This window comes from Carassius carassius, chromosome 9, assembly GCF_963082965.1.
Source record: "Carassius carassius chromosome 9, fCarCar2.1, whole genome shotgun sequence".
In the NCBI taxonomy this organism is placed as follows: Eukaryota; Metazoa; Chordata; class Actinopteri; order Cypriniformes; family Cyprinidae; genus Carassius; species Carassius carassius.
Window position 1 is genome coordinate 3,369,948 of NC_081763.1, and position 24,616 is coordinate 3,394,563.

The window sequence follows — 24,616 nt, forward strand, 5'->3', positions numbered from 1 at the left end:
TGACGACACTTCCGGTTCAAAATGCTACTAGAAAAACTAACAAATGACTACTTTTACAAACCATCTAGCGATGTTTTCATGAAAGTGTCATCTATTAAATAAATGATTAAATAAAAAAACATCACTTAGTGTTATTTATTTATATTTGCCTAGTCAGGTAAGACCAGTTTATCACTCTTTGATTCTCTTATCAGATAACTGATTACTGAACCAGATGTAGTTTGATTTATTTTCTTTCTGTTAACTTTTTATCATCTTAAGCTTTTACAGAGCGTCCAAGCACAGAGAAACTCTGAAGAAATTCTCGTGACACTATTATTATAAAGATGGCGTTTATTAAAGTGGAGAGTGAAGACCTGAAGATTGAAGAAGTATTCAGTGTCAAACAAGAAGAAACTGAGGAACAAACAGGTTGGTTTTCTTTCTCAAAGCTGAACTCATTTACAAAATACTCAGAAGATTTAAAGGTGCTGTATGTAAGATTTTGATTCTCCTGAAGCATAAAAATACCATGTTTGCAGATATTTAAGAAAAATAATAAAACTTTATTTTATAAAGTGCCTTTAAAAGCAGCTTCTCAAAGTGCTGAACACAATATAATCAATACAATTAAAAGCAATACAAAATCAACATGCAAATGCAAGTTTAAAAAAAGTCATAAGTTGAACCTTACAAACATCATAATTCTGAGCATCTCTAAGTTCAAGAGGCAGAGAACTCCAAAGGACAGGAGCATAGAAAGAGCAAGCCTTCTCACCCATAGATCTTAGACATGTTTGACTGAGAGGAACGCAATCTATGACTAGGAGTGTATGGATGTAACACTTCTGTAAGGTAATGTGCTGCCAGACCATGTAGTGCTTTAAAAGTAAGCATCATAATTGTGCAATCCACTCTAAACCTGACCGGGAGCCAGTGCAGAGAATCTATTACTGGAGTAATATGACTGCCAATCCTAGTCCCAGTTAAATCCTGGTGGCTGAATTTTGTAGATGGACAGATGACAAATAAAGGTGAAACAGTATTTTTTAAAACACAGTTCTAAATTGCTTGAGAATTGCATTAATTGGTAAAGTTCAAATACTGTTGTTTTTGAAACTGTTGGAGGTGAGCAGTTTTTTTTTCTCATTATGTAATTTATTAAGCTTTTCTCACAGCTCCAGGCAAAATATGTCCTGCGGTGTGACATGACATTACTATAAAATGCAAATATTGAAATAATATTAATTTCAACTACCAATCAGATATGTTTTAAGTTTTGACAAATATTCTTAAAGAATGATCATTAAAATTATGCATATTTTTTTTAACAGCTGTGTGTCAATTATATTATTTGCTTGTGCAATCTTTTACCACTCACTCCAGTGGAAATATTGTGTAAAATGAGAAAAAATATTTGAAAATGTTTATTTTTTTTTATATAGTTATATTATGCGATGTTTCAAATGCATATAATTATTTAAGCTAGTTAACATAGTAAAAGTCGTTTAATTGTGTTTGAAGTGATGTCACACCACAGGATGAAATGAGACACTGTATGAACATTTATGGTGAAATTATTTGAATACTTTTGTAACAAATTAATTTGCATCTCTATTTGAACATTGATGAAAATGCAACATTTCAGTACAATCTTATTACTTAGTGTATACTAAAAACATAGTGAACAAGACCTACTGAATAATTAACATTTTATAGGCGTCAAATTAGACCCAGACATAAAGACCATTCATTTCTATTTTTAACTTAAGAGACTAAACAAATATCTTGTTTCTCAGGAGAAAGTCCTTAAAATCATGCTTAAATAATTAAAAGCATGTTAAAATCAGCAATTCAGCTCTTTGAAGAAAGACTCCAGTGAACGAGAATTTGACATTCTGGAGTCGTCACTAACAAAAGAGCCAATATTAAAAAAAAGATGTAGAAATTATTTCATAGGAGAAATGGTAAACTTATGGGTTGAACATGAGCCAGTCCATGTTCGTTAACTTCGCAACTCGACCATGGGGCTCAGGCTCTGAAATCTTACCAATTATGTCCCTCCGCTAGAAGTAAATGGTATCATCTTTGTCAGGCCACTGGAAGGCATTCTTGTTTCCATGTTGAACCATACAGTTTCCTCTCCCTGAATATTCAACACTTGGCCCACATATCGCTTCTCATCATATTTTACTATGTTGAAACTTTCCCACTTCAAACACTTGTTCTTGGTTACTTTCGACATCTTCATCCAAGAAGGACGGGGTAGGGATGGGGTAATCTCTTGAGCTGGACTGTCACCAGCCATTGTGACTTTTGTAGCCTTGAAGCAGCCACACACTTTTGTGTGGAGCAACTTACTGCCCTATGAAACACCTCCCCTGGTGTTGTAGAGAAAACAGTCACTGTAAACCAGTCACTGTAATTCCATGTGATACTGGAACCCCCAGGTAAATGGCAGTGTACTCATTAGGAAACAGTTTGCCTTGTTGAGATACTGTGTCACAGGACCAGCACTGATGAGGTGGAGTGACTCAAACTGTGTGTCATGCTGCATTGCGAGGTCTTCAATGACTGGCTGTAAGTGAGCCCATACAGCACACTCATCATACCTCAGAGATTTTGAGATGGTTGCAAAGCTCTGAATGGCTGTTTTGGTGTAGGCAACCACTGTATATACAGGTCCTTCTCAAAAAATTAGCATATTGTGATAAAGTTCAATATTTTCCATAATGTAGTGATAAAAATTAAACTTTTATATATTTTAGATTCATTGCACACCAACTGAAATATTTCAGGTCTTTTATTGTTTTAATACTGATGATTTTGGCATACAGCTCATGAAAACCCAAAATGCCTGTCTCAAAAAATTAGCATATTTCATCCGACCAATAAAAGAAAAGTGTTTTTAATACAAAAAAAGTCAACCTTCAAATAATAATGTTCAGTTATGCACTCAATACTTGGTGGGGAATCCTTTTGCAGAAATGACTGCTTCAATGCGGCGTGGCATGGAGGCAATCAGCCTGTGGCACTGCTGAGGTGTTATGGAGGCCCAGGATGCTTCGATAGCGGCCTTAAGCTCATCCAGAGTGTTGGGTCTTGCGTCTCTCAACTTTCTCTTCACAATATCCCACAGATTCTCTATGGGGTTCAGGTCAGGAGAGTTGGCAGGCCAATTGAGCACAGTAATACCATGGTCAGTAAACCATTTACCAGTGGTTTTGGCACTGTGAGCAGGTGCCAGGTCGTGCTGAAAAACGAAATCTTCATCTCCATAAAGCTTTTCAGCAGATGGAAGCATGAAGTGCTCCAAAATCTCCTGATAGCTAGCTGCATTGACCCTGCCCTTGATAAAACACAGTGGACCAACACCAGCAGCTGACATGGCACCCCAGACCATCACTGACTGTGGGTACTTGACACTGGACTTCAGGCATTTTGGTATTTCCTTCTCCCCAGTCTTCCTCCAGACTCTGGCACCTTGATTTCCGAATGACATGCAAAATTTGTCCAAAAGTCCAGTGCTGCTTCTCTGTAGCCCAGGTCAGGCGCTTCTGCCGCTGTTTCTGGTTCAAAAGTGGCTTGACCTGGGGAATGCGGCACCTGTAGCCCATTTCCTGCACACCCCTGTGCACGGTGGCTCTGGATGTTTCTACTCCAGACTCAGTCCACTGCTTCCGCAGGTCCCCCAAGGTCTGGAATCGGTCCTTCTCCACAATCTTCCTCAGGGTCCGGTCACCTCTTCTCGTTGTGCAGCGTTTTTTGCCACACTTTTTCCTTCCTACAGACTTCCCAATGAGGTGCCTTGATACAGCACTCTGGGAACAGCCTGTTCGTTCAGGAATTTCTTTCTGTGTCTTACCCTCTTGCTTGAGGGTGTCAATGATGGCCTTCTGGTCAGCAGTCTTACCCATGATTGCGGTTTTGAGTAATGAACCAGGCTGGGAGTTTTTAAAAGCCTCAGGAATCTTGTGCAGGTGTTTAGAGTTAATTAGTTGATTCAGATGATTAGGTTAATAGCTCGTTTAGAGAACCTTTTCATGATATGCTAATTTTTTGAGACAGGCATTTTGGGTTTTCATGAGCTGTATGCCAAAATCATCAGTATTAAAAAAATAAAAGACCTGAAATATTTCAGTTGGTGTGCAATGAATCTAAAATATATAAAAGTTTAATTTTTATCATTACATTATGGAAAATAATGACACAATATGCTTTATCACAATATGCTAATTTTTTTGAGAAGGACCTGTATGGTTACTTGGTTTCTATTTCCACCAAAGTGGAAAGATTGAATTTCTATGTTCAGCTTGCATCCATAATTTTCAGAGAAATCAACGTGCAACACCAAATAATTTTCTTGCAATTTCTCCTTTAACCCTCTGGAGTCTAAGGGTATTTTTGGGGCCTGGATAAGTTTTGTCATGCCCTGACATTTGTGCTTTTTTCAGTTTCTTATAAATATCTAAATGGCTAAAGTCTAATCTCACTGTAATCAGCACAAACTGGGCTATAATAATATGTGAAATGCATGTATGTACATGATTGTGTTTTTGAGAAAAAAAATATTATGCGTGGTTAGTGAAAAACTAAAAATGTTAAAACACTTGAATAAGGCAGAAAAACACATACAGAACAATGGTTCCCGGGATTTTTGAGAACTGGAGCTTGTAGCCTAGAATTTTTCTTTCTAAATTATGTGAAAATCTTGTTTACTCACTCACAGAGAACAATATATTGATTTAAATTTTCTAAGACACTTTTTGTTGGTAAAAGTCATATGCGAGTAGGTGTCAACTATCATGAATATCATTGTGATTTTCACCTGAGAAGACGAAGGCTGCATAATGAGCCGCATAATGAGCCGCATAATGAGCCGCATAATGAGCCGCATAATGAGCTGCATAATGAGCCGCATAATGGGCCGCATAATGAGCTGCATAATGAGCCATTCAGTCATCTGTGCCACTGAGAGTGAGGAGTTACAAGAAAGAATGTGAGAACAAAATAAATCTATATAATTTTATGTTTGTAGTTTATTTAGAATATATTTAATTATCCCACAACATAATTTGATATCCACTTGGGGGAGCAGTTAAACAGTTTATCAGGAACAATCAAAGCTGACTTTCAAACAAATTGTTTTGCATCATTACTCCAGTCACACAATCCTTCAGAAATCCTTTTAACAATCTTATTTTCTACAAAAAACATTTAGTAATATTATTGTTGTTGTTATTATTATTATTATTATTATTATAAATGCTGAAAAGAGCTGAGAATATTTTTCAGGTTTTTTAGGGGGAATAAATGGAAAGAACAGCATTTTTTGGTACATTTTTAGTTGCATTTATATTATATGTAACATTTATATTATTTATAATATTTTTATATTATCAAACTTTTGAATGGTATAGTACTGTATATTGTTATTGTAACTTCATAATATTTCATTTGATTATACATTGTCAGGAATTATAGTTTGGAAAAAGTCTAACTAGGAAAATGTTTACACGTTATGTGAAAACTAGTACAAGTATATAAATAAATAAAAAGAGACTTACTCATGTTTATGATCTCTGCTGAATAAAGTGCTTCATTCTTTTTTTTCTGAGGAAATCCATTTCTCAAATCCTCAACCACATCACATCTTTTTGGGGTGAATTATGTCTTATTCCTCTCATCGCGAAGCAAACAGTAAAAAAAAAACTTGGACGGTCTCGCTGCTTTTTCTTCTGTTATGGGCGTATTCAAGCCGCGCGCTTCAGTGAAACATTAGAATCTGAATAGCGCGTTCGGCGCGGGGGCGTGGTCACATTAGAAGATAATGAAGGGAGACGTGAAAAACGGACATCGCGTTGTTTTGATATGGATTACTTTATCACAGAATATCTGTTTTCGGCGGCACTTGTTTAGTTTAAAAGTAGACATGTCAGGCTTTCTATAGATGTGTCTCATGTGTCTTCGTCGAGTATTCACGGAGTTACAGTTCATTTTAATGACGTGTTTGTAAAAGAAGATCAGCGCAGACAAAGGCTGCAGACAGCGCACCTTGTTTGTTATCTTTATTTCATAAGTTTTGTTATGTCTGTATGCAAAAAAAGTAGACCCTTTACAGATTCGATTGATGTATTGCTCTTATCTGTACGATCAAAACTGAAAGTGTAAAGTTCTTTTCGGGGTTATCAGGAGAAAATGCCTCATAACGCGTATCCGCGTTAATCGACTCCAGAGGGTTAACTCCCTCATTTTGGCTGATTGGTGCATCCAGTTGAATTGATGGGTTGCAATTGACTCCAGGTCACGCTGGAAGGTCTCTGCCAGCTTTCCCAGTGTTCCCTCAACCCCTTTTTTCACCTAGTTCGTGAACACCTTTTACCCTACAGTCACCTTCACCCGCTCCCAATGCTACCAGCTAGCGTATTCATCAGGGTTGTGTGAGTTGAGACGCACCTTATCAAAACAGCAGTTGGTGCACTGCTTGTACATACGGTTTTGTTCCTCTGTGTTACAAATAATGGAGAAAAGAAGATTAGACAGGCTTTTGGTTGAAATCATGCCTTTTAAAAACCAAAGAGTCAGTCAGTAGGCGCATGTTTTCATGCTGCTAGAATGCACGGGTATTTCTATCTGTTGGCCTGGTCTCTGTTATGTGCTTGATCCTGTAGCGAGCAAACTGCCGGTCCAACATTTACATTGTGAAGATAGATTCTTCAATTCAGTTCAATTCAAGTTTATTTGTATAGCGCTTTTTACAATACAAATCCTTACAAAGCAACTTTACAGAAAATTATGTTTCTACAATATTTAGTAGTAGCTAGTAGTTTGTGCACGTTTGACAGGATTTTTGAAAAAATAAAAAATAATAATAATAGTACAAGACGTAGTCAGCTAGACGATGAACTATCAATATTATTAATTAATAGTTATTATATGATGCAGTCACACATGTAGCAATAATTGTTAGTTCTGTTTGTTGATTCAAGGTTAGCATCATCTGGGGTCCTCTGAGGGTCAGCATCATCTCTTCTCAGGTGTTCTGGATCCAGACTGGAGCTTGTGTAAATCCTAGTTACCGCGGGATGTAAATCCCGTGGCAAAACATAGAAACAAAATAGAGACATCATTAGCATAGCTGCTGTTCCAACAAAGTAAAATTAGTTTAACCCAAGCTAAAGAATAAAAATGCAGATGCAACTACACTCACAATTTAAGAGATACATTATTCAAATGCTTGGCGAAAGAGATGTGTTTTTAATCTAGATTTAAACCGAGAGAGTGTGTCTGAACCACGAACATTATCAGGAAGGCTATTCCAGAGTTTGTGAAAAAGCCAAATGTGAAAAAGCTCTACCTCCTTTAGTGGACTTTGCTATCCTAGGAACTACCAAAAGTCCAGCGTTTTGTGACCTTAGGGTGCGTGATGGGTTGTAGCGTGGTAGAAGGCTAGTTAGGTACGCAGGAGCTAAACCATTTAGGGCCTTATAGGTAAGTAATGATAATTTGTAACTGATACGGAACTTAATAGGTAGCCAGTGCAGAGACTGTAAAATTGGGGTAATATGATCATATTTTCTTGACCTGGTAAGGACTCTAGCTGCTGCATTTTGGACGACCTGTAGCTTGTTTATTGAAGAAGCAGGACAAACACCTAGAAGTGCATTACAATAGTCCAGTCTAGAGGTCATAAATGCATGAACTAGCTTTTCTGCATCAGAAACAGATAACATGTTTCGTAGCTTGGCAATGTTTCCAAGATGGAAGAATGCAGTTTTTGTTACATGGGAAATATGATTTTCAAAAGACAAATTGCTGTCTAATATAACACCCAGATTTCTGACTGTAGAGGAAGTAACAGTACATCCGTCTAGTTGCAGATTGTAATCTACAAGATTCTGTGTAGTGTTATTTGGTTCAATAATTAATATCTCTGTCTTATCCGAATTTAATTGGAGAAAATTATTTGTCATCCAATCTTTTACATTTTTAACACACTCTGTTAGCTTAGATAATTGGGAAGTTTCATCTGGTCTCGTTGAGATATATAGCTGAGTATCATCAGCATAACAGTGGAAGCTAATTCAGTATTTTCTAATAATATTACCAAGGGGCAACATGTATATTGAAAATAGAAGGGGACCTAGGACGGATCCTTGTGGCACTCCATATTTTACTGATGATAAATGAGATGACACCCCATTTAAGTAAACAAAATGGTAGCGATCAGACAGCTAGAATCTAAACCATCTTAGAGCCTGTCCTTGAATACCTGTATAGTTTTGTAATCGATCTATGAGTATGTCATGATCTATGGTGTCGAACAAAGCACTAAGATCAAGTAAGACTAGAAATGAGATGCAGCCTTGATCTGACGCAAGAAGCAGGTCATTTGTAATTTTAACAAGTGCAGTTTCTGTGCTATGGTGGGGCCTGAAACCTGACTGAAATTCTTCATACAGATCATTTTTGTGCAGGAAGGTGCTCAATTGAGCAGACACAACTTTTTCTAAAATTTTAGACATAAATGGAAGATTTGAAATAGGCCTATAATTTGCCAGTACACTAGGATCTAGTTTTGGTTTCTTAATAAGAGGCTTGATAACCGGCAGCTTGAATGGTTTTGGGACGTGATCTAAAGATAACGACGAGTTAATTGTTTTAAACCTGAATATGATTCTATTTTATATATATATATATATATATATATATATATATAAATTTTTTTTTCTCGAACTACATCAGTCACACCACAGGACTTTCAAAAATGGACACTTTCATGGTCCTCCTTAGCACATCCACCTTAAAAGAAATGGACACAGCGACCCCATTGGATTCAATGGAGACAAGTGAAGTCAATTAGAAGCACGTATTTCCTGGGGGTCGAGCATACTACGCAGACTCAAACTGAGCTTGATGACGTAGATGTCACGTGAGCAACCTGTCTGACAATTGTAAGTGTTCTAATCGCTGTGCCAAGAGAAATCTGATTCACCCACCAAATCGTGCAGAAGTTGTTGAATAATTTTGTTCCGTTGCTTTTATGGACTCTCTATGGGCTTCTCCCTTGACTTTATGCCTCCATAAAGTCAAGGGAGATGCCCCGTCGCTCACTCCAGTCTTCATCTGCGAGATTCCGCTCTTCTGCACCTCGCCAGGCTCTAAGACCACTCTGAACCGGATGCTTGTTTCGGCCAAAACCAGCAGTGGTAAGGGCCTGGGAGGAAACGTTGAAGAGCCCGCACAGCGAGAGAGCCAGCGCTCTATCCTTGGCCACCGAGCAGTCTCCCTGACGGACCGATAAAGTGGAAGAGAGAGCGTGCGGGAGACCCCGCCCCCCCCCAAGCGCCATGTTCAAATGCATCATGTCCCCCATGTTCCTATGGGCAACGATTGCTATGTGTGTTTAAATGCTGTTTGTGTGAGTTCCACAATCGAAGCAACGTATACAATCAACAAAAGAGCTTTTTCTTTCTCTTGCACCCAACACTGTGTCACTCGCCCGGTCTCAGAGCGGCGCACGGATAATCTCTCCAGTTCAAATGCAGAGCTCCACGCTTCAATGGTGTGGTCCCGTCACTGACTTTGCCCCAAAACATTCCTGTTCTGCGACAGGAAGTTCTCAATCTGCTCAAGGAGGGAGTGGTAGAGTAAAATATTCCCTCAGATCGAGCGGAATGCGCATGTTGAATTATCTGGACGATTGGCTAATTTTAGCCCGCTCAAGAGATGTGCTAATCAGTCACGTGGAAACAATGCTTCGCCCTTTTGGATACGCTGGAACTGCATGTGAATATGCAGAAGAGTGTGTTTTTACAGAGTTGGGACTATAGCATATCTGGGAATATTTTAGAACTTGATGGTGATGCGAGCCCATCTCTCTCTAGAGCGTATAGAGGCAATTTCATCGACTCTGCGCTATTTCAGACCGGGCAGGTCGTTTTCACTGAGGGAATTTCAGAGGCTTCTGAGACTGATGGCGGCAGCTTATTCAGTGTGCCATCTGGGTCTGCTGCATATGTGGCCTCTACGTTTTGGCTGTAACTCGAGTTTGGCCGAGTGCGTGGTCTTTGGTCCACATGTGCATTACGGTCATTCACAGTTGCGTCAGCACTTTGAGACCATGGAACAGCCCGGATATGTTCTTTTCTCAACAAACACGTCAACTTCAAGCTGGAGAGCAGTGCGCCTGGGTGTACCTGCCTCAGGCCTGTGGTCGGAGTCACAGAGAAGGCAGCAACATGTACTGATTCAAACCGACAACACGACTGTGGTCTCGTACATAAATCGCCATGGCGGCTTGTGCTCCAGAGCTCTACTCAAACAGGCAGCGAGTCTCCTGTTGTGGGTGGACCGACACTTTCTCTCCATAAGAGCGGCGCACATCCCTGGTATTCTGAACCGTGGAGTGAGCATGCTCCCCAAACTGGCCGAATCAGCCCTGGTTCGCGGACCTGAGAGAGTTAGTGGTGGCTCCCCCATGGCAAATCCCCCTCAGGAAGGACCTGCTGTCTCAAGCAAACAGAACGATATAGTACTCAGGCCCTGAGCTATGGCACCTTTATGTGTGGCCGCTGCGGGGACCCTAATGAGTGGGACGCTCTGCACTCACGAGTGCTGAGCACACTTACGGAGGCGCTGCTGAAGTGGGGAGTTATCATATAATGGTGCGAGGACATTCATATCGACCCGGGGACCGTTCTACAGCACAGTAGGGATTGCGGGAATTTGCCATACATGCTGAAGGTGTATTTGACCACTATTGCCGCTTTTTGTTCCCCCGGTTGACGGGCAAATGATCCGTAAGAACGCTCTTGTAATCAGTTTTCTCAGTTGAGCAAAAAGATTCTGTCCTTCACTGCCACCCTCTGTGCCGCCGTGGGATCTAGCGCTAGTTTTTAGGGCTCTATCTCTAGCAATGTTTGAGCCCTTTGCTTTGATAGTGGTTAAGGAGCTTCCCTGAAGACTTCCTTGCTTCTTGCTCTCACCTCGGCGAAGAGCATTGTAGACTTTTTGGAGTTTTTGGTGAATAATATTGCATCTGTTTCGAACCTGGCAACTAATGTCACTCTCCAGCCGGACCGGGTTACATTCCGAAGTCACTCAAAACACCGTTTTGGAATACATGTTGTTTCTCTGCCCACCTTATCTGCTGAGCCGTCAGCCCTGCATGATTCTGATGCTCAGGGCGCCAGGGCCCTGTTAAGGTGTTACGGATGTTTATGCATCGCTAGGCCACCTTTCGTCAGTCGGACCAGCTGTTCATGTGCTTGGTGGATGTAATAAGGGACGTGCTGTTTCAAAACAGAGACTTCTCACTGGATTGTGGCCACTATCGAATGCTAGCGAATGCCAGTGGAAGGATTGTCCCCTCAACATCAGAGCACATTCTGCGAGGGCAATATAAATTCTTTCTCATGGGCCTGATCTAGAGGTATGTTTAGCCAGTATTTATGTTTTGCTGCTAGCTGGTCTTCTCAGAACATATTTACCAGGTTTTACAAGTTGGATGTACCCTCTGTAGCGTCACATGTACTTTCGGTGAGTTAAGTTTTATTCATGTGTTGTGAACTGTTAACCAGCTATACAGTAGTTACCATGGATGTTAACTCTGTGTTATGGTTTGTAAGGTTTATGCAGTTGTCACCGCAAACACCGTCGACTCTGTTTTACTCTAAGGCTTGAGTGCTTGTTGCGTTGTGTCTGCCCTGTTTAGTGCAGCCTTATGTTATTGCTTGAAGATATGCAAATTTTGTTAGGGTCGGAGCAGGTGTCTCATTGGTCTAGTTCCGCCTATCAGATGCGAGCACTCTTAGTGACACGGCCATTGGCCAGAACAGTCTTGCTTATGTGAGGGGTGATCGACCCCCGTTCAGGGCTTATCTTGAACTGCTCTCATGGCAGGATTGAATATAGTTCCCATATACGTCATAGCTGATGTAATGTCGAGTTACTGCCTCGAGAAGGGAACGTCTCCGGGTTACTATTGTAACCTCTGTTCAAGACATTGTTAGCCGCCGTGGTCGCTGTTTGATCAGCTGTGCTAACGTTCAGTCGTGATTCTGATGTAATTTTTGCACCCATGCATTTTGTACTGCCTACTGACCTGTCAGTATTTGCATGTTTCACGTCAATTGGCCAACTGTCCCCAGCTGGTGTTAGCCCATAAGATTTAATCTAAAGTGGAGAAGGGAGGAGTTCCCATATACATCATAGCTGACATAGTGTCTCGTTCCCATCTCTCAGCAATCTCAAAAGGTGACCTTAAGGTGACATAAATGTTCAAAAAGAAAGGACCCATGAGGGACGCCAGTTGAGACCAAGCTAATCTCAGACCTATAACCACCCATAGAAACAAACTGGGAGCAGTACGGAAAATAAGACCTCAACCACCTTAATGCAATCCCAGACACACCAAACACTCTTTCAAGACGAGTAAGTAATAGACTGTGATCCACAGTATCAAACGTGGCTCTTAGATCAAGAAGAATAAGAATAGATGTTGCAGAAGTCAGAAGCCATCAACAAATCATTGGTGACTTTGACCAAGGCCATCTCATTACTGTGAAATGTACGAAAACCTGACTGAAGAGGTTCAAAAAGATTATTAACCGTGAGATGGTTACACAAATGAGAAGCAAAACTACACAAGTAATTTTGCCAGAAATGCGAGATTTGAAATGGGACGGAAGTTATTGAAGTCATCCAGTGCCACATTTTCTTTTTTTGGTACAGGGGTTACAGCAGAAATCTTTAATGCTGCTGGAACAACCCCAGTCTGTAAGGAGTCATTTATAATACTAAGAACAGCAGTACATAAAGCATCAAAGCAAGATTTAAATAAGCTACTGGGAATAGGGTCAAGGAAGTGGTAGAGCTCATGCTAGATACTTCCCGTTTGAGAGTCTCAGTATCAAGTTGAGAAAAATTGGTAAAAAGAACACCGGTGAACAGTGACGTGGTAGTAGAAACTAGTGAAACAGAAATTTGTTTACAAACATGATCAACTTTTGAATAAAAAAAATATTAAGAAATGAATTGCATAACTGCTGAGAAACAGGCATGGTGGAACAGCATTAACTTAAAGCAGTGTCTCGGTTTCCTTGGTTGTTTTCAATAATCTGAGAGAAATAAGCAGATCCACGGGGTCCGGCTGGGCTCAGCCCCGAAGGAGCGACGTGGGGCCGCCTTCCTGTGGGCTCACCACCTACAGGAGGGACCGTAAGGGGCCGGTGCTTAGACAATCGGGCGGCAGTCGAAGGCGGGGGCCTCGACAGCCCGATCCCTGGACACGGAAACTAGCTCTAAGGATGTGGAACGTCACCTCACTGGCGGGGAAGGAGCCCGAGATTGTGCGTGAGGTTGAGAGGTTCCAACTAGCGATAGTCGGGCTCACCTCTACGCACAGCTTGGGCTCTGGAACCACACTCCTCGAGAGAGGATGGACTCTTCACCACTCTGGAGTTGCCCATGGTGAGAGGCGGCGGGCTGGTGTGGGTTTGCTTATAGCCCCCCAGCTCAGCTGCCATGTGTTGGAGTTTACCCCGGTGAATGAGAGGGTCGCTTCCCTGCGCCTTCGGGTCGGGGATAGGTCTCTCACTGTCGTTTGTGCCTACGGGGCGAATGGCAGTGTAGAGTACCCAGCCTTCTTGGAGTCTCTGGGAGGGGTGCTGGAAAGTACTCCGACTGGGGACTCCGTTGTTTTACTGGGGGACTTCAACGCCCACGTGGGCAACGACAGTGACACCTGGAGGGGCGTGATTGGGAGGAACGGCCCCCCTGACCTGAACCCAAGCGGTGTTCAGTTATTGGACTTCTGTGCTAGTTACAGCTTGTCCATAACGAACATCATGTTCAAGCATAAGGGTGTCCATCAGTACACGTGGCACCAGGACATCCTAGGCCGTAGGTCGATGATCGACTTTGTGGTCGTTTCATCCAACCTCCGGCCGTATGTCTTGGACACTCGGGTGAAGAGAGGGGAGGAGCGGTCAACAGATCACCACCTGGTGGTGAGTTGGATCCGATGGCGGGGGAGGAAGCTGGACAGACTCGGCAGACCCAAACGTACTGTGAGGGTCTGCTGGGAACGTTTGGCCGAGTCTCCTGTCAGAGAGATCTTCAACTCCCACCTCCGGCAGAGCTTCGACCAGATCCCGAGGGAGGCTGGAGATATTGAGTCCGAGTGGACCATGTTCTCCACCTCCATTGTCGAAGCGGCCGCTCGGAGCTGTGGCCGTAAGGTTTCCGGTGCCTGTCGAGGCGGCAATCCCCAAACCCGGTGGTGGACACCGGAAGTAAGGGATACCGTCAAGCTGAAGGAGTCCTATCGGGCCTGGTTGGCTTGTGGGACTCCTGAGGCAGCTGACAGGTACCGGCAGGCCAAGCGGACCACAGCCCGGGTGGTTGTGGAGGCAAAAACTCGGGCCTGGGAGGAGTTCGGTGAGGCCATGGAGAAGGACTATCGGTCAGCCTCGAAGAGATTCTGGCAAACCGTCCGGCGCCTCAGCAGAGGGAAGCAGTGCCCTACCAACGCTGTTTACAGTAGAGGTGGGGAGCTGTTGACCTCAACTGGGGATGTCGTTGGACGGTGGAAGGAATACTTCGAGGATCTCCTCAATCCCGCTGTCACATCTTCCATTGAGGAAGCAGAGGCTGAGGGCTCAAATGTGGACTCGTCCATCACCCAAGCTGAAGTCACCGAGGTAGTCAAGTAACTCCTCGGTGGCAAGGCACCGGGGATGGATGAGATCCGCCCGGAGTACCTCAAGTCTCTGGATGTTGTGGGGCTGTCTTGGCCGACACGCCTCTGCAGCATCGCGTGGCAGTTGGGGACGGTGCCTCTGGGATGGCAGACCGGGGTGGTGGTCCCTCTTTTTAAGAAGGGAGACCGGAGGGTGTGTTCCAACTACAGGGGGATCACACTTCTCAGCCTCCCTGGTAAAGTCTATGCCAGGGTACTGGAGAGGAGAATCCGGACGATAGTAGAACCTCGGATTCAGGAGGAACAGTGTGGTTTTCGTCCAGGCCATGGAACACTGGACCAGCTATATACCCTCTACAGGGTGCTGGAGGGTTCATGGGAGTTTGCCCAACCAGTCCACATGTGCTTTGTGGATTTGGAGAAGGCATTCGACTGTGTCCCTCGCGGCGCCCTGTGGAGGGTGCTCCGGGAGAATGGGGTCCGGGGCCCTTTGCTAAGGGCTATCCGGTCCCTGTACGACCGGAGCAGGAGCTTGGTTCGTATTGCCAGCAGTAAGTCAGACTTGTTCCCGGTGCATGTTGGGCTCCGGCAGGGCTGCCCTTTGTCACTGGTTCTGTTCATGATTTTTATGGACAGAATATCTAGGTGCAGCCAGGGGCCGGAGGGGGTCAGGTTTGGTGACAACACAATTTCGTCTCTGCTCTTTGCGGATGATGTTGTCGTGTTGGCCTCATCAAGCCAGGACCTTCAGCTTGCACTGGGACGGTTTGCGGCCTAGTGTGAAGCGGCTGGGATGAGAATCAGCACCTCCAAATCCGAGGCCATGGTCCTCAGTCGGAAAAGGGTGGCTTGCCCACTTCAGGTTGGTGGAGAGTTCCTGCCTCAAGTGGAGGAGTTTAAGTATCTTGGGGTCTTGTTCACGAGTAAGGGAAGGATGGAACGGGAGATTGACAGATGGATCGGTGCAGCTTCTGCAGTAATGCGGTCGATGTACCGGTCTGTCGTGGTGAAGAAAGAGCTGAGCCGCAAGGCGAAGCTCTCGATTTACCGGTCAATCTACGTTCCTACTCTCACCTATGGTCATGAGCTTTGGGTCATGACCGAAAGGACAAGATCCCGGATACAGGCGGCCGAAATGAGCTTTCTCCGCAGGGTGGCTGGATGATCCCTTAGAGATATGGTGAGAAGCTCAGTCTCCCGGGAGGAGCTCAGAGTAGAGCTGCTGCTCCTCCACATCGAGAGGGGTCAGCTGAGGTGGCTCGGGCATCTGTTCCGGATGCCTCCTGGACGCCTTCCCGGGAAGGTGTTCCGGGCGCGTCCCACTGGGAGGAGACCCCGGGGAAGACCTAGGACACGCTGGAGAGACTATGTCTGAAGAGCTGGAGGAAGTGTCTAGGGAGAGGGAAGTCTGGGGTTCTCTGCTTAGACTGCTGCCCCCGCGACCCGGCCCCGGATAAGCGGAAGAAGATGGATGGATGGATGGATAAGCAGATCCTAATGTGATCACCCAGAAGATCCTTCCAAGCTAAATGTTATACATTCAAGCCAGTGAGATGCCATTTACGCTCCATTTTTTGACAGGCAGCCTTCTTAATGCACAGATTTTCATTATACCATGGGGCATAACGAGCAAACGTAACCTTGCATGTCCTCAGAGCAGCAATGGTGTCTAAGTTCGCATTAAGAGTATTATTCAACTATGAAAGTTTTTCATCCAATGATAAATTAAATGCAAATCACCTAAGATGGAAACAGCAGATGTCACGTTCGGGGTTACAGATAACACAGGAGAGGGAACCAATTGCAGGTATGATGTTTATTTGAAGAGAAATCCAAAGGGGTAAACAGTCCAGGCAGGGTCAAAACCAGAATATCCAAACATAACATAAACAAGACACGAAGACAAGGTAAGGTAAGGCAAGGCAAGGCAAGAAGCGACGGACATGAATAACTCTAAACAGTAAACAAGGACTCCGTAACACAGACTCAGACAGACCGGGTATAAATACACAGAAAGATAATGAGGGAACAGGAGACAGGTGGGGAACAATCAATTACAAAACGGGAGGAAGGTGACCAAATAAGGGAACAGGAAGTGATAAGGAGACAGACACCGTGAGAAAGGAGGACACCTAGTGGAAACCCAGGGAACACAACCCAGACACTGTGACAGGACCCCCCCTCTACGGAGCGGCTCCCAGACGCTCCACGACAAGACACGACACAGACCAGCAGGGAGGCGGACAGGTGGAGGCTCAGTGGGAGGGACGGAGGGCCAGACTCACTGAGGGGAACAGACAGAAACATAACAGAAACCAAGAAACACGAAACAGAAATCCATAAGGACATCATGTGGCGCCCCCCAGGGCGGATCAGAAGACCACCACAGCCGTGTGGTCAAGGCGGAAGCCCCTCAGGGCGGAGCAGAAGACCACCACAACCGTATGGTCAGGACGGAAGCCCCCCAGGGCGGAGCAGAAGACCACCACAACCGTGTGGTCAGGACGGAAGCCCCCCAGGGCGGAGCAGAAGACCACCACAGCCGTGTGGTCAAGGCGGAAGCCCCTCAGGGCGGAGCAGAAGACCACCACAACCGTGTGGTCAGGACGGAAGCCCCCCAGGGCGGAGCAGAAGACCACCACAACCGTGTGGTCAAGACGGAAACCCCCCAGGGCGGAGCAGAAGACCACCACGTCCTTGTGGACGAAGCCAGAGTCTTCCAGGGCGGAGCGGAAGACCCCCACAGCCGTGTGGTCAGGGTGGAAGGCCCCCAGGGCGGAGCAGAAGACAACCACAGCCATGTGGTCAGGACCAGAGCCCCCCAAGGCGGAGCAGACCCCCGTGCGGCTGGACCAACGGGACGACGAAACTATGGTAATCCCCTGATGTCCTTCCTGGACTCCAGAAGATTGGTGCTGGCCTGACACTGCTCATGAAGGTCATTGGTGACTTGATTTGCTTATGAAGATCAATGGTGACTTGTATTTGCTCCTGAAGATCACCAGTGACTTGACTCAGTCCTTGAAGATCACCGGTGACTAGCCCTGACTCCGAAAGTTCAACGGTGACTAGCCCTGACTCTGAAAGGTCAACGGTGACTAGCCCTGACTCTGGAGGATCAGCGGTGACTAGCCCTGACCCTGGAGGATCAGCGGTGCCTAGCCCTGACTCTGGAGGATCAGTGGTGCCTAGCCCTGACTCTGGAGGATCAGCGGTGACTAGCCCTAACTCTGGAGGATCAGCGGTGACTAGCCCTGACTCTGGAGGATCAGCGGTGACTAGCCCTGACTCTGGAGAGTTCACTGGCACCTGACTCGACTCTGGAGAGTTCACTGGCACCTGACTCGACTCTGGAGCGTTCCCTGGCACCTGACTCGACCCTGGAGAGTTCACTGGCACCTGACTCGACTCTGGAGAGTTCACTGGCACCTGACTCGACTCTGGAGAGTTCACTGGCACCTGACTCGACTCTGGAGAGTTCACTAGCACCCGAATCGACTCCGGAGGGTCAACTGAGACTCTCATCCTGTGCAGCGGCACTGGGCAAGCAGCCATCTTGGGCCATGACTCTGGCCAGGCAGCCATCTTGTACTGTGGTGCTGGGCTGGCGGCCATCTGGGGTTGTGGCGCTGGACTGGCGGCCATCTTGTGCCGTGGCGCTGGACTGACGGCCATCTTGTGCTGTGGCGCTAGGCTGACGGCCATCTTGGGCTGTGGCGCTGAACCAGTGGCCAATTTGAGCATTGGCGCCGGGCTGGCGGCCATCTTGGGCTGTGGCGCTGGAACGGTGGCCAATTTGGGCATTGGCGCTGGGTTAGCGGCCATCTTGTGCTGTGGTCAGGGACTGGCGGCCATCTTGGGTTGTGGCACTTGGCTAGTTGCCATCCTGTACTTTGGCGCTGGACCGGTGGCCAATTTGGGCATTGGCGCTGGGTTAGCGGCCATCTTGTGCTGTGGCGCTTGATTGACGGCCATTCTGGGCCATGACTCGGGACGGGCGGCCATCTTGGACCGTGGTTCTGGACCGGTGGCCAACTTGGGCATTGGCGCTGGGTGAGTGGCCATCTTGCGCTGTGGCACTGGGCTGGTGGCCATCTTGTGCGGTGGCACTGGATTGGCGGCCATCTTGTGCTGTGGTGCTGGGCTGGCAACCATCTTGCACCGTGGCACTGGACTGGTGATCACCTTGTGTTGTGGTGCTGTGTTGGCGTCCATCCTGCCTCGTGGCGCTGAAATAGCGGCAATCATGGGCTGTGGCACCACCGCGGCAGACGTGCGCTTCCTCTCCACTCTCCGTCCGCCATGGTGAGACGGTGGCTCTGATCCATCCCACACGAGCCCCAGGTCAAAGGGAGGCCATGGTTGAGAGCGGTGCTGAATCTCCTCTCGACCACTCCCTCCTCGGCGACCTCCCCTGGTCCCCCGGAAAACCACCAGGCGAGTTCCCTCAAATCCGTTCCTCTCCCGCTCTGTGGCTGGGGAGGAGACATAAGCAGACATACCGCTGGTTCCTAGTGTGACGGAGTCCTTCTGTCACGTTTGGGGTTACAGATAACACAGGAGAGGGAACCAATTGCAAGTATGATGTTTATTTGAAGGGTAATCCAAAGGGGTAAACAGTCCAGGCAGGGTCAAAACCAGAATATCCTAACATAACATAAACAAGACACGAAGACAAGGTAAGGCAAGGCAAGGCAAGGCAAGAAGCGACGGACATGAATAACTCTAAACATTAAACAAGGACTCCGTAACACAGACTCAGACAGACCGGGTATAAATACACAGTAGGATAATGAGGGAACAGGAGACAGGTGCAGAATAATCAATTACTAAACAGGAAGTGATAAGGAGAAAGACACCGTGAGAAAAGAGGACATCTAGTGGAAACCCAGGGAACACAACCCAGACACTGTGACAGCAGAATTCGAAAAAGCTGTTTGATCAATAGATTCCCACTTCCGGAATTTTACAGATTGAGTGGTACGCACACTTGGTTGATTTAATTCCAAAACAAAAAAGACAACTGAGTGGTCCAATAGACCAATATCAACAGATGATAGTTGAGATGCAAATGTACCATTTGTAAGCACAAGATCCATTTTATGTCCTTTGGAATGTGTTGGACAAAAATGTACTTTTTCACTCTGTGGAACTTCGGAATCAGCATTATCAAAAAGTCATTGGTCCAATAGACCTAGGAGCATCTGTAGAGGAAGACATTTTTTGCACGCTACACCAAACTCAAATAAACACTCATGTATGTAGACTCAGATGCACTAGTCCTCAACCTATGCTAGAGAAAAACAATAAACTTGATTTTTGAGGAAGAAAAGTTTGTTTTAGAGATGTTAATTTTAACCGGTTATGGATTTTGACCGATTAATTCAACCAGTTAAATGGTTTAAAAAGTTACTTATTTATTTTCAGTCATTTATAGGGATGTAACGATTAACCGTGAGCCAGTTAAAAATTGATTCAAATATATGTGATTATTCAAATCGGTTGAGATGCTAAACAAATCATGATTCATTTAGGTGTAGAAGTTTATATGAATTCCAGTCTGAGGGGAACTTACTCTTTTTTAGAAAAATAGATATTAAAAGTTCATAAGTGCAGCGCTGCTTTGTTTATAGTAGAAACCAAGGGAACGCTTTAAGCTCCACCTGCTGGTAGAGAATGAATCTCCGTCTCATTCAACTCTTCCACGGTTTCATGCTGATATTATGTTAGTTTCACAAAACTGAATTCAAAGCATCCTGTTTTTGATTCAAAATTTCTAAATTATACCATCTCATTTAAATTAAAAACTGCAGTATCTTTGTTTGGATCATGATTAAAATTCAGTGGTTGTCTCTTGTTTTAAATGGAAAGAGCTGGTGATCGACGAAGATGTATTGGCCAGCCGATGTTTTGGGATGCTTTTTGCGGTTTTTACGTGTATCTGAACTGGTGAGTACACGGCTGCTGTGTTCACAGATAGTTTTTTCACGCAATTATTTACAGACAGGCGTCCACAGGCAGCTCTGTGTTTTGACTTGGCTGAAATATTGCCATACACTTTGCCAAACAACCGACCTTTCCATGACAGCATCAAAAGCTTGGCCGAACACCTGTATACTCTTTCCGCTGCAAATTGATAGGGCAACTGGACAGACTCCCCAACCACATGCAGCCAGGAACAACTTCAGTAGACCTGCCAGAGTTTAATTTTCTAATGAAAGATTACACTTTTTTACATTTAATTACATTTTAGATTTTTTTCTCCTATATGTAATACTTTTCATACCTACCTGCTAATTGCACTCACAATTGCATAAAATAGCCTTATCAAGTTTGGTTGAGTAAGGGGAAAATACACAAGATGTAGTCCCTTAAATGATTTGTAAATTTACAGTTATGCATTTTAACAGAATCTTTTATCCAAAGCGACTTACAGTGCATTCAAGCTAACACTTTTCTATATAAGTATGTGTGTTCCCTGGGAATTGAACCCACAACCTTTTGTGCTGCTAATGCAGTTCTATACCGCTGAGCCACAGGAGCACTATGGACTGTAGAGTTCTTTTACTCTGTAAACTACTTTTGCAGCAGAAATAAACTGCCCTGAAAAAATCAGCCTATAAGCATGGGCCTGACTACTTGATCTAACATCACTAGAAGATAAATCTAGCCATGAGTAGATACCAAAAGAAGGTCATGTGTTCAATTTATTCTTCTTGTTTCACCTTAGGTCTGATGACACTGAAAGAGGAGAGTGAAGCTCTGAATGAAACGGATGAGAAATATAAGCTTGAGAAACATCACGAGTTCATAACTGAAGAAAAACCATTTACTTGCTCACAGGCTGAAAAGACGACTTCAAGAAATAGAGCTCAAAAGACAAGAACCTGCGAAAATAAGCATTTGACCTGTCAACAGTGTGAGAAAAGTTTTAACCGAAAAGAAAGCCTAAACAAGCACATGAAATCTCACAATGGAGAGAAGCCCTACACATGCCAACAGTGTGGAAACCATTTCAGTCTACGTGGAAACCTTAAAATCCACATGAGAGTTCACACTGGAGAAAGCCCTTTCACCTGTCAACAGTGTGGAAAGAGTTTCACTCAAAATGCAAGCCTTAAAAGGCACATGACAATTCACACTGGAGAGAAACCTTACACCTGCCAACAGTGTGGAAGCAGTTTCAATCTATATGGAAACCTAAAAACTCACATGAGAGTTCACACTGGAGAGAAGCCCTACACCTGCCAACAGTGTGGAGACAGTTTCACTCAAAATGCAAGCCTTAAAAAGCACATGAGAGTTCACACTGGAGAGAAGCCCTACACATGCCAACAGTGTGGAAACAGTTTCAGTCAGAAAGGAGGCCTTCTCAGACACATGAGATCTCACACTGGAGAGAACCCTTACTCCTGCCAACAGTGTGGAAAGAGTTTCAATCTACGTGGAAAGCTGAAAATTCACATGAGAGTTCACACTGGAGAAAACCCTTTCACTTGCCAACAGTGTGGAAAGAGTTTCACTCAAAATGCAAGCCTTAAAAAGCACATGAGAATTCACACTGGAGAGAAACCATACACCTGCCAACAGTGTGGAGACCGTTTCACTCAAAATGCAAGCCTTAAAAAGCACATGAGAATTCACACTGGAGAGAAACCATACACCTGCCAACAGTGTGGAGACCGTTTCACTCAAAATGCAAGCCTTAAAAAGCACATGAGAATTCACACTGGAGAGAAACCTTTCACCTGCCAACAGTGTGGTAAGAGTTTCACTCAAAAAGCACACCTTATCACACACATGAGACTTCACACCAAAGAGAAGCCTTACACATGCCAACAGTGTGGATATGGTTTTATTCAAAAGCCAAACCTTATGAGGCACATGAGACGTCATACCGGAGAGAAGCCTTATACCTGCCAACAGTGTGGAAAAGGTTTTGCTGAAAAAAGATACCTTATGAAGCACATGAGAGTTCACACCGGAGAGAAGCCTTATACCTGCCAACAGTGTGGAAATAGTTTTACTGACAAAGCAACTCTTATCAGTCACGAGAACTCACACTGGACAGACAGAGTTTCAATTACCTTTATAAAGTTTACGTTCATATGAGAAATCAAAGGCTGCATCTACACTTGTCATTAACATGTGACCTGTATCTGGATGATGTCCACACACTGAAAAGACAAGTGTAAACATGCTTCTGATTGGAATGTTATCTGATCAGTGCGTCCTGGTCCAGAGGTAATCAAAGACTCATTGTGATCAGTGCCCGGTTGCATGAAACTCCTTAAGCTAAGAAATCCCTTAGATATAAGGTTAGGTACCCTTAGTGAAACTTGGGTTGCAAGAAAAAAACCCTAAGGGTTTCCTTAAAGAAATTAAGGCTGTTGTTAAGTTTTTCCCCTTAATTATCTAAGTGTTCCCTTAAGCGTTGCTACAAAGTCCTTAGTAACCATTTTAGCTTAATAAATTTAAGGGACCAAAACAGCTCCCTTAAGTCAACTTTCACTCAAAATAAGATGGCCGATTTAGTGTTAATCGAAGAGGAGGAAATACCAAGGCGTGTTTTTAAAGATCGTAATATTTGTAGAAGATGAATAATACGCAGTTATTGAGAGAGTATCGGTTTGACCGCCAGTCAATCCTTCGTCTCACCGCAACACTTGAACATGACATTGAGCACCAAACCCGGCGAAGTTATGCAATTCCAGCACTTCTTCAAGTTTTAATTGCCTTGCGTTTTTTTGCTTGCGGTACTTTTCATTCTGTCATCGCCGACGTCTTTAAAGTACACAAATCTACTGTCTGCAGAACTGTACATCGAGTGGCCTTAGCTCTGTGTCACCAAATTGACAAATACGTACAATTTCCTTCCAAAGACGAGGAGGATGCAATAGCGGAGCGTTTTTTTGCAGTCGCTGGATTCCCACGCATTTGCGGAGTAATAGATGGAACACACGTCCGAATTCAAGCCCCTCACCAATATGAAGATCAATTTGTTAACCGCAAAAACTTCCATTCCATAAAATGTCCAGCTAATATGTGATCCAGACTGCAAAATAACAAATGTTACTGCTGGTGGCCTGGGAGTTCCCATGACGCACGCGTGTTATTAGAGAGTAACATTTATCGCAGTTTTGAGAATGGATCACACAGGGGCTTACTTTTGGGGGACAGTGGTTATCCCTGTCGTTTATGGCTGATGACACCTTTCAGGAATCCAATAGGAGATGCACAGGCAAAATTTATTTACTTCATTTAAGTTGTTTATGGATAAATAAATAAGCATACAATTAGTAAAAGTAAAACTGAATATTTTTTCCTATTGCAGGAAAGATACAACACTGCTCTAACAAAAACTAGAGTAATCATTGAAAGAACGAATGGGCAGCTTAAAAGGAGATTTCACTGTCTTCACGGGGAGCTACGTCTAGAACCAGCAAGAGCAGGGAGAGTCATCATTGCAAGCGTCGTCCTCTTTAACATATCCAAAGACTTAGGTGTGCTCATGGATGACTACACTGAACCTGAAGGCGTAGTGCAGCCAAATCATATCGTGGAGGATGTGACAACAGAGGGACATGCTATCCGAGATGTGCTTGTGCAACATTTATTTTCCTAATGTGAGCTAGAATATGTTAAACTGTAGGCTATAATAGTGTTTAGATACTGTATAAAGCAGTGCATTTATAATTAAAAATAAGTAAAATCAAAACTTTATTCTATATACTTTATTCTTTACTCAGGACTCTAATATATACATAAAACAGCCATAAAACATTTACAGTAAGCAAATCACATTAGGTATTATTATAGTATAGTATTGTTATATGGTTGTTAAAAATTTGTATATTACAAATCATTTGAATAATAAACACCCTATCAACAGATCAAAGTTTGTGTTACTCTTCCCCTACTGGTTGTATAGTT

The 24,616-nt window shown here is 44.2% G+C and overlaps 1 protein-coding gene across 1 annotated transcript; it reads left to right on the forward strand.

Annotated features, from left to right (window-relative positions):
- Nucleotides 1–303: 303 nt before the first annotated feature.
- On the forward strand, nucleotides 304–22,852 carry LOC132148759 (gastrula zinc finger protein XlCGF57.1-like). Its single transcript, XM_059557455.1, has 2 exons — nucleotides 304–411; nucleotides 21,414–22,852. The coding sequence occupies exons 1-2, from the start codon at nucleotides 327–329 to the stop codon at nucleotides 22,793–22,795; spliced, it is 1,467 nt and encodes a 488-aa protein (XP_059413438.1). The 5' UTR covers nucleotides 304–326; the 3' UTR covers nucleotides 22,796–22,852.
- Nucleotides 22,853–24,616: the final 1,764 nt, after the last annotated feature.

What these genes read in the sequence shown, in the direction of transcription:
- LOC132148759 (XM_059557455.1), top strand. Translation starts at nt 327, where the DNA reads ATGGCGTTTATTAAAGTGGAGAGTGAAGACCTGAAGATTGAAGAAGTA. An exon ending in AGAAACTGAGGAACAAACAG is followed by an intron (nt 412 to 21,413) that starts GTTGGTTTTCTT and finishes GTTTCACCTTAG; the next exon opens with GTCTGATGACACTGAAAGAG.